The 10,000-nt window shown below is 36.2% G+C and overlaps 1 protein-coding gene across 1 annotated transcript in view; it reads right to left on the bottom strand.

Annotated features, from left to right (window-relative positions):
* LOC137971713 (tectonin beta-propeller repeat-containing protein 1-like) overlaps positions 1-10,000 on the bottom strand; it is a 69,303-nt gene that overhangs the window by 28,179 nt on the left and 31,124 nt on the right. The window contains exon 4 of the mRNA XM_068818491.1: positions 6,821-6,943. Coding sequence (XP_068674592.1) covers positions 6,821-6,943 — 123 coding nt within the window. The remainder of the gene's footprint in view (positions 1-6,820; positions 6,944-10,000) is intronic.

Here is a 10,000-nt window from a genome sequence, read left to right as displayed (position 1 = left end):
AAATAGACAGAATAAATATCTTCTTATGGTTTTAGATGTGTTCAGCAAACATGGATGGATTATACCACTGAAAGACAAAAAAGGTGAATCCGTTGCTGAGGCATTTAAGAATATCCTGAAAGAAGGTAGAAAACCTGAAAATTACTGACCTGATAAAGGTAAGGAATGTTATAACAAACATGTGAAAGACCTCGAGGTAAGAATAAAATAACATTGTACTCCACCGAGAATGAAGAAAAGTCTTCTGTTTGTAAAAGATGGAACAGAACAATCAAAACAGATGTGGAAGCAGTTCACTGTCCAAGGCAATGCAAAATATTTTGACATACTACCTAAAATATTACAACAGTACAATAACACTAAACACAGTTCAATACAAATGTCACCTACAGAACCTAGTAAAAAGAAGAATGAAGTTTCGTTTATTTCAATTTATATGGTGATATGGAACAATCATCATCCAAACCAAAATTTACAATTGGTGATAAGGTCAGGATAAGCAAATATAAGAGAAAGACTTTCGACAAAGGGTATACTCCAAACTGGACAGAAGTGTTTGTAATAAATAAAATAGAACACACTAATCCAATCACTTACAAACTAAAGGATCTCAGAGGTGAAGACATACAAGGGAGTTTTTATGAACCTGAATTATTAAAAGTCAAACAAGAGGTATTCAGAATAGATAAAGTCATCCGGAGAGATTATAAGAAGAAACAAGCTTTGATGAAGTGGAAAGGATATAGCAAAGACTTTAACAGTTGGGTAAAAATAAAGGAATTGGCAGATTTATGAAAAATATTTAAAAGAATATTAATATAACATATATTGTAGTAAGACCCCACAGTTGTATATAACTGTAATCAGCTTCTTCATTGTAGCCAAAAATATAAATTATTTCTGGCTATTGTAGACGCACTAAAAACTGGTATAAAAAAATAATATAAAATGGGGTGTTTCAAAAAAAAAGAAAATTGAGACAAATGATCTCATTGAAAGTCAATTTTTGAATCTTTTATTTATCTCGGCCGCTGTTAATTCGGCTATGCAAGAAAAATTGGTAGAAAAAGGGCAAAGGAGGACCATAATATCGATTGGTTGCCACGATTTCATCCTGGAAAAGCATGATCTCGATGAAAGTGGTATACTACCTGAGCATATACACAGGCGGTTCAACGACTGTATTGTGACTCTCAAAATTGTACAGAATAGAAACTAGTTTGAAATCTAACACACTAGACTAACACTTAAAAATTTATTTATACATATAGTATACAAATAATGGATCAAACTCAAGACTGGCCTTTCAAGTATTTTACTGAAGAAGAAGGAACACGAGCTTACACCAAAATAAAAACCAAGTATATGGTTAATAAAGAATGGTTAAGCCCTGAGTGTAACTTTCGAAATTACACATTAGCTGGTACGCATAGTCATCTCAAAACGATAAAGGATCAGAAGAACGCTAATGAGCTTAAAAATTAATCCTAATATATAGTTCAAATGCACTGAAATTTTACTTGAATTTTAAACGCACCCAAAAATGACTTTAAAAGGAAATTATATATAGTATAGTATACAGAAATGATATATATATCGTATATGATATATATATATAGTATAGTATATAGTATAGTATACAGTACAGTATACAGAAATGAATAAATCTGAGCTCATAGCTCTGCTATTAGAAAACGCCGTCACTCAACCAAACCCAAAACCCCGCAAGGGTGTTAAGCTGATGGTCCAAGATTATGAAGACAACATCATTCTTCCACAACTTGGGTTTAGGGTTGGACATAAGCAATTCCAGCTCCAAGAACCAAACAGATTATCAAAAAGCCTGTTCCACTTCCAAGAACGAAAATAGAGCAGACTAACAAAGCTTTAAAAGGATACACTAAATCATACGAAATTAACATTAAAAACGATAAAGACCCCTTAAATCAATTACTAAACACAAGAAAGGCTGTTGAAACACATATTGAGGGTGTTTTATCCTCTCTGAAAGGACTCAAATTCATTGAATCCTTGCAGGTTACATTTGAAATGCCTGCTAGAGATGAACAAGTAGTAGTGATGACAGCATATTTCAACAGTCAAGCTCAAACAATAATTAACTAAAACGAAATCCTTGTAGCGTTACAATTATCCAAACAGATATTAAATAAGGTAGCTCAATGGATATCAGAGGGATCTGGATGGATGACTTGATCGGTGGATGACCAATAATAATAATAATAATAATAATAATAAAGAGTATTTCTATAGTGCACAACTCCAATAAATTGTCCGTGGCGCTTTACAACAAATAAAAATGAATTATATACAACCCTAACCCCATAATCCCTCGATTCGCTCTGACGAAGGGCTAACGCTCGAAACGTCAGCTTTTAGAATCTCTGTACGGTGGCCAATTTACATTATCAACTCCGTTGATAAAACCAAATTTTTGTATACATTTCCTGACATTCACTAACAATATTGTTAAATACCAACCAATGCAAGAATCATCATGCATCCAACCTAATTAATATTAAAAACGATGACAATGAATGCTTTAGATGGTGCCATATTAGACATATGAATTCACAAGACAAAGATCCTCAAAGGATAAAAAAATCTGACAAGGAATATCTTAAAAAGTTGGATTATACTGGAATTGAATTTCCAATCACTATCAAACAAATTAACAAAATTGGAAAACAAAATAATATCAGCATCAACGTTTTTGGGTATGAAGAAAAACAGATGTACCCAATCAACAGAAAACTATGAAGATTACATGAATTCATTATTGATAACAGAAGGAGAAAATTGGCATTATGTATTAATAAAGGATTTTAATAGGTTAATGTATAATCAGACAAAGCATAAAGAAAGAAAGCATTTTTGTTTATCTTGTCTATAATGCTTTAGCTCTGAACACGTTTTAACAAATCACAAAGAAATATGCTTTCAAGTCAATGGTACACGATCCATTAAAATTCCAACTAAAGATAACAACATCTTAAAATACAAGAACTATCATAAACAGCTACAATTACCTTTTGTCATCTATTCAGAGAAAGTGCATGGTTGTAAGCCAAACAATGACAAATCATATACTCAAGCTTATCAAAAGCATGCCGACTGTGGATACGGTTATAAGGTTGTATGTTGTTATGATGATAAATACAGTAAACCACTTAAAATATACAGAGGCCCTGATGCTGTATACAAATTTATGGAAAAGATGCTTGAAGAGGCTAAATACTGCAAGAAGTTTAACAGAAATTTAACAGACCATTAAAAATGACAGAAGAAGATGAATTAAACTGAGCAATATATAGGGGTTGAGCACACCAAGTATGCAACCTGAATTTTAAATTGACTGACAAAATACCAGTCATATTTCACAATCTGAGAGGGTATTTCACTATGCAACAAATTCGTCAAATAGCTAAAAAATACAGTTAATACGCAAATAAAAAAGGCAAAGAATGCCAAATGAACATTAACACTACAACTAATAACATGGAGAAGTTCATGGCTTTTATGCTCGGTAATCATCTGACTTTTATTGACAGCCTTCAACTTATGAGCTCAAGCCTTCATAAACTAGTAAGCACCTTCCAAGAGAATCATTAATATTTACATTACAAGAGTTCCAAGATAAAAAAAACTCGATTTAATGTCAAAAAAAGGATCGTTATAAGGATTCGTTTGATAAATTTAATGAAACAGAACTCCCAAAACAAGAAGCCTTTTAAAGCATTTTGAATGATGAGAATATAACAGATTAGGCTTATCAGCATGCTCAAAATGTATACTTTCATCGATGGGTCAATATCATGACTTATACCTTCAATGTGACATCCCTCTTTAGAAAAACCTGTCTGCAATATTACAAGTTAGATCCATGCCAATATTTTACAAGCCCTGGTCTGAGTTGGGATGCCATGCTAAAGATGACCGATATAAAATTAGAGCTAATGACTGACATTGATATGTTTCAGTTTATAGAAAAAGGAATGAGAGGAGGAATCAGTTATATTGCCAACCAATACAGAAAAGCAAATAATAAATACATGAAAACATACGATGAAAAGGCACCTTCAAAGTATATCATGTATCTAGACAGGTGGATTCAAATAGATGACAAAAAAAGAAATCACCAACATCAACTTGGCTAAATATAATGATTATAGTGAAAAAGGATTGATTCCAAAGGTTGACCTACAATATCCAGAAGAACTGCATGACCTTCACAATGACTATCCATTAGCAGCCAAAAAAATTAATGTTAAAACAAAATGCTGTCAAATTATTGTGAACAGATAAGACAGAAATACAATATTAGTATTGGACAAGTAAAAAAACTAATTCCAACATTAAATAACAAAGAAAAGTATGTTCTTTATTATAGAAACCTTCAACTGTATCTTGATTTGGGATTAAAACAAAAAAGGTACATTGTGTATTAGAATTCAATCAGTCACCTTGGTTAAATCAATATATTGATTTCGGCACTCAAAAAAGAGAAAATGCAAAAAAAAACCTTTGAAAAATATTTTTTTAACTGATGAACGACAGTGTATTCGGGAAGACAATGGAAAATATTAGAAAGCTAGTAGACGTCAGTCTTGTAACCGATGAGAGGAAATTATTGAAAATGACTGCTAAACCAACTTATGTGAGTAGTAAAATCTTCAACGAAAATCTAGTTGCAGTGCGTAAGACTAAAGAAACGTTAACCCTAGATAGGCCGGCATATGTGGGTATGTGTATCTTAGATCTCAGCAAAACACTAATGTATGATTTTCATTAGAACTACATTAAAGAACAGTACGGATCAAAAGCTAAGCTACTATTCACAGACACAGACAGTCTTACATACAAGATCGAAACTGATGATGTATATCAAGATTTTTGGCACAACAAGAATAAATTTGACAACAGCGAGTATTATTTTAACAAACCAAACAGAAAGGTTATAGGCAAATTCAAGGATGAAGCTTCATGCATTCCTATCACATTTGTTGGGTTGAGATTAAAAATGTACAGTTATATAAAGGCCAATGACCAAGGTGGAAAAACAGCTAAGGGAATCAAAAATATATATATTACTAAAAAGAATATCAAACATGACGACAATAAACAACAATATCACACTATGAAGACTATCCGAAGTGACCATCATGAACTTAGAAGCTATGAGTTAAACAAAGTGTCATTGTCCTGCTTTGATGATAAGAGATACATCCATGATAATGGAATGGATAGTTATGCTTACGGGCATTATAATATAAAAGTTGTCAGTTAAAGATCATCTTTATCTTGAATACCCATTGAATCCTGACAACTAAGAGGAGTTGGTATCTTAAATGGTAATGCTTTCTTCTTGAATGAATGCCGCTAACATAGTTCCTTTTTTCTAAGTTGAGAAAATATTTGGTACGTTGAAATCTGAAATCTGCCCTAAAGCGTATTGACCATTAAAATATCCAGTTACTGATGTAGACCATCTGCTTTTAGCCCTTGCAAAGCAAATTCAGTAGACGTTTGGTGGCTCATACAATGAATACAAATTTGTGATCATCCTTTTAGAACTTCATATTGAAATGGTAGATTTCAAAGTGCTTTTAAATGGAAGTGGGTGGGCAGGAAGCTCTTTGCAATGCAAGGGTAGTGACTCAAGGAGTCACACATGAAGATACCGCAATGACGATGAAGATACCGCAAGACTTGAAGAGAACAGAAAAACCAATTTACTTCAAGAATCGAAAGACAGTTTTTGTAAAGAGTGAACATTCTCGGCCTTGCAACTGTGTTGTCTTTACCTGGTGAAGGGCCATTTCACCTTGCACATTTGAACCAAAAGGTAGACTTTGTTCCATAGATGTTTAAATTACACTAGTCAAACTACCCAAAAGTGGCTCTCTTGAAGGACACAAGATGACGAAGCTACTTTCTGCAATTGGCCTGGATCACTCACATGGTCAAGTCAATGCTGCAGTCAGAGGAGAAGGGGGGGGGGGGGGGGGGGGGGGCGAAAGGGGGCAGTTGGGATATTACCGAAAAGCTGCAGCTCTAAGACGGTGGATGGTGCAGGACCAAGCAGTGCTGACTTGAATGGTGAAAGAGTTGGAGGACAACATTTCCATCTCTAAAGGGCTAAACAACCATGGACAGAATGATGGTGTTTCCAGGAGGCATTTGCTAAGTATGTCAGAAACCCTTCCAGAACAGATTCTTTGAGGAATTCTGGTCCAAGTTAGCAGTGGTTTCAAAACAAAGTGCTGACCGCTGGCTACTTGATTGCATGTCTCCGGCTACTCTGGTCATAACAATCAGCTCGTGACAAACAATCTCGGCGTTGCTTGTTATCCATAAATCTTGAAGATGGCAGAGTAACTTCACAATCCGTTTTGCAGCAATAACACATATGCAATAGGATGTAAGCTTTGTTGAAAAGTATTTGCACACGTGGAAGCCAAATCTAAACCCTCTTTCGAAACGTAACTCTGTCGTTTCACTCATTTCTGCCTATCAAAATGGAGATTTTGAATGAAACTGTCATTGTCTGAAATCGATGCTAGAACGCTGAAAATGGGGGAAGCATGCCCCCAGACCCCTCTAGCTTGAGGGTCCTTGCGACCCCTTGATTTTCACAGCCACCTACTTTTCCAGAGTCGGCTGTCTACTTCAGAACATTTTGAAACCCCTGAGTCAGCGATCCAGAAAGCAGCAATACATATGCTGCTCGGTTCCAATACAGTTTTCAAGTTTTACTAAGAAAACAAATAAAAAACACAGTTAAAGCAAAAAAAAGACATACCTTTCCTTGAAAAGTGACGGCCCATAATGCAAGGTAACTAGGATCATTACCAGGTATAGATGTTCCACCCACAGAAATATCTTGAAAAGGTTCCTGAGTAGGATCATCACTCAAACCTGGAATCTGCATTAGAATGACCACATAAATATGCATAAACATGGAGGAATACAGCAATAGAACAAGCAATGCAGCTGCCAAATAATCTAAACAATAATCTTAACGCATGTCTGCCTGGACAGTACAATATAGGACTAATGAAAACATGGACTTGATCATACGCATGTTTAAGAGCATACACAACTTCAAACCCGAAGACATAACCATCATTCACAGATGAATTCTCACACAACCGTTTTTTATTTACCAATGAACTAATAACTTGTGGGTTAAAGGAAGCACTGGTTTCAAAATTATCTGGATTATCAGGTCCAATCATACAATTGTTCAAGTGATTGAATTTCAGGGGGCTGCAGTCACATCTACAATGTAACTAAAGTTTAACTTAACTTAATGTCAACTCACATGACGTCATACCAAACTGTAATTAGTGCTTTCGGTTGACTCTGCAGTCACACCACGCAGTTAACTACAGTTAGTTCTAATTAGCCTATGGATGACATCAGAATTAAAAGATCCACGAAATGCCAACATGGTTGAGTGACGTAAAGTGTGCCTAGTTTTCCTTCTTGTTTTTTTTCTCATAGCAGCAAAGTGTCGAAGAAAAATGTGAAATAAGCTGAGAATGTTAATGGATGCTAGACGCTGAAAAAGGCAAGTCTTACTGGTGCTGACATTGATTACATTGTTTGCTGTTTTTGGTTTTCCCCTTGCTTCACGCTTGGTTTTTATTTTGCATATTTATATATGCTCATCTCACACGTGTGAAAAGAATTGTCACATTTTGATTGGTTGTTTGTTTGTAAACTGAAGACTTACCCATGAACCCTGCTTGGGTATAACTACAGTTAGTCTCTATTGTTTTGGATCACCAAGGTGTAAATTTTCTAACTATAGTAAGAGCAAACAGAGAAGCGGTCACATTACCGAAACAGCTAAGCATAGTTATCCCCATCTTAACCAAACTTTGTAGACCAAATGAGACCGCAGCCACTGACCCTCTATGATTAATATGACTGTAGAGTATGGTAAAAGAGCTAACAGTTTCAATCAAACAGGTACACCAATACACAGGGTCTGGAAGGGTATTCCCGGGATCCGCGATTTGATCAAAATATGGTGCGGGATTAGGGAAAATGGAAAATTTACTGATGGGATTCGGGAATTGACTGCTTTCTGGAATGCATGATTTTTTGCCTGTCTATCGGGAATTAGGGAAATCTTCATTACCCAAATAAACGTACCAGTGGCGAAAGTGAATCAGTCAGGTGAACCCTAATCAAACCAAACTATAGAGCGTGTCTGATTAATTATCTATTAGTAATTGATACAATCAAGTAGTTGGTAGACAAGAAGATAGCAGGGAGTTTTTTGTTTCAATGGGATGCCAGGAAACAAAGGAAATGAGAGGAAAGTGCATGTGGTGTTATACCAGTTACTGCGTTGATGCTCAATTGCTTTTTAATAATAATGGCTTTATTACTGTGTGTGAAATATGTAAGTTAATATAAAATTTAGATCTTAAATATAAAAAAACGTTGAAATCCTCTGTTTCCTGAGTCCATTATTTAAGTTCTGGCTGTACAACCTAGCCCCCCTTGAGATGAACGAACATTGATATCTATTGGTGTGCGAGAGTGGGACCTGCACAGGATTACGGGACTTAAGAGCGTAGTTATTCTCTGGAACACAATCATGGAAACGCTTACTTGGATGTGAACTTAAAATCTACTTTTTTTCTTTATTAAGAAGCTCTTCACATCTATTATAATCTTGACGATTGTTGTCACATAAGGTAAATAGTGATGCCAGCTCTGCTGCCTTGAGTAAGACACAAAAGATGGTGTGAGCTTTAGTGTCGTTCTCGCAAGGCTTCTAGCACCCGAAGTACCACAGCGATCCACAAAGATAAATTCAATGTCCCGATAAGCAAAGAGTTCTACAGATTCCAGGAGCACTTAAAAGCCTTGACTGGGTTAGAAGAAATCGCAAACTTTAAGAATAAAGGCCTAGGTCAGGTCACATTTGCTAGAGTGCAAAAGGCAAGCAGTGGCATTGAGACATTTTCCCTAAGGACACAATATGCGTGGTAATATATCACCCACTTCAAGCAACCGACTTGCACTTTGTTGGAATATGCCAGGGATTTTGGCAACAGCATGAAAGAGTCCCTGAAATAAAGAACAAAGCGGTTGCACTACTACTTCACTCAGGCTAACTCATCCTATCAGTTTCCTCAGACAAAGGTACCCCTAATGAATACCCCAAGTCAAAGTGTCTTCCTGTACGTGTGATGGATAAGCAGAACATGGATTCCATGCACAAGTGGGACAGTGAGCATGGCAAACCTGTCAGACAGCTCTTGGTTTGTCAGAACAATGCCAAGCATGCAGCGGGAACTCTTCCTGTAAACCTGTATAGGAAATAGCTACCTATTGGTGACCGAGTAACCCAAGAACCCACAACCTTGGACAAAAAGGGTTGAGAATTTTAAAACTACGCCCTCAATATCGCACCCTAGCAGCCATCCTACTTCCCCTACAACCAACAAGCAATGTTGATAAGTTTAGGTTCGACATGCTTTATTTTCTCTAGCAAGGGGGCCGGATGAGCTTGTTTTTCATACTTGTGATTGTAGTTAGTCAAAAAGCTGAATTTTCTCAACAATTTTGTCCAAGATTGAAGTTCAGCCGATGATATCAGTGGCCAGCTGTTAGAGTAGCATTCTGACACCAGCAATGGTAAAACAGTGCAACCCACGAAGAGGTGGTTGAGGCTGAGCCTATAGATTTTCTATCAAGGACAGTGCACACACGTACAGGACAACCCATCATGTTGTCGCATCATACGCTTTCATCATACTGAGGTGAAAAAGCTACTTCTCTTTTCCATTTGCCTTAAAACTAGTTTACCTAAATGGTAGAAATGCTCCCGAGAGGAAGGGACATGTTGAATTACACTTGAGGTAATCTAATGACCGTTCGTGTGTGAAATTGAAGGGAGGTTTTAATACGCCTTGAGAAGGGATGATACGAAATGTGGACCCCCAAACTGGACCTCCTT

The sequence above is a fragment of the Montipora foliosa genome, chromosome 9 (genome assembly GCF_036669935.1).
Source record: "Montipora foliosa isolate CH-2021 chromosome 9, ASM3666993v2, whole genome shotgun sequence".
In the NCBI taxonomy this organism is placed as follows: Eukaryota; Metazoa; Cnidaria; class Anthozoa; order Scleractinia; family Acroporidae; genus Montipora; species Montipora foliosa.
This window is presented reverse-complemented; position numbering and strand designations above follow the sequence as displayed.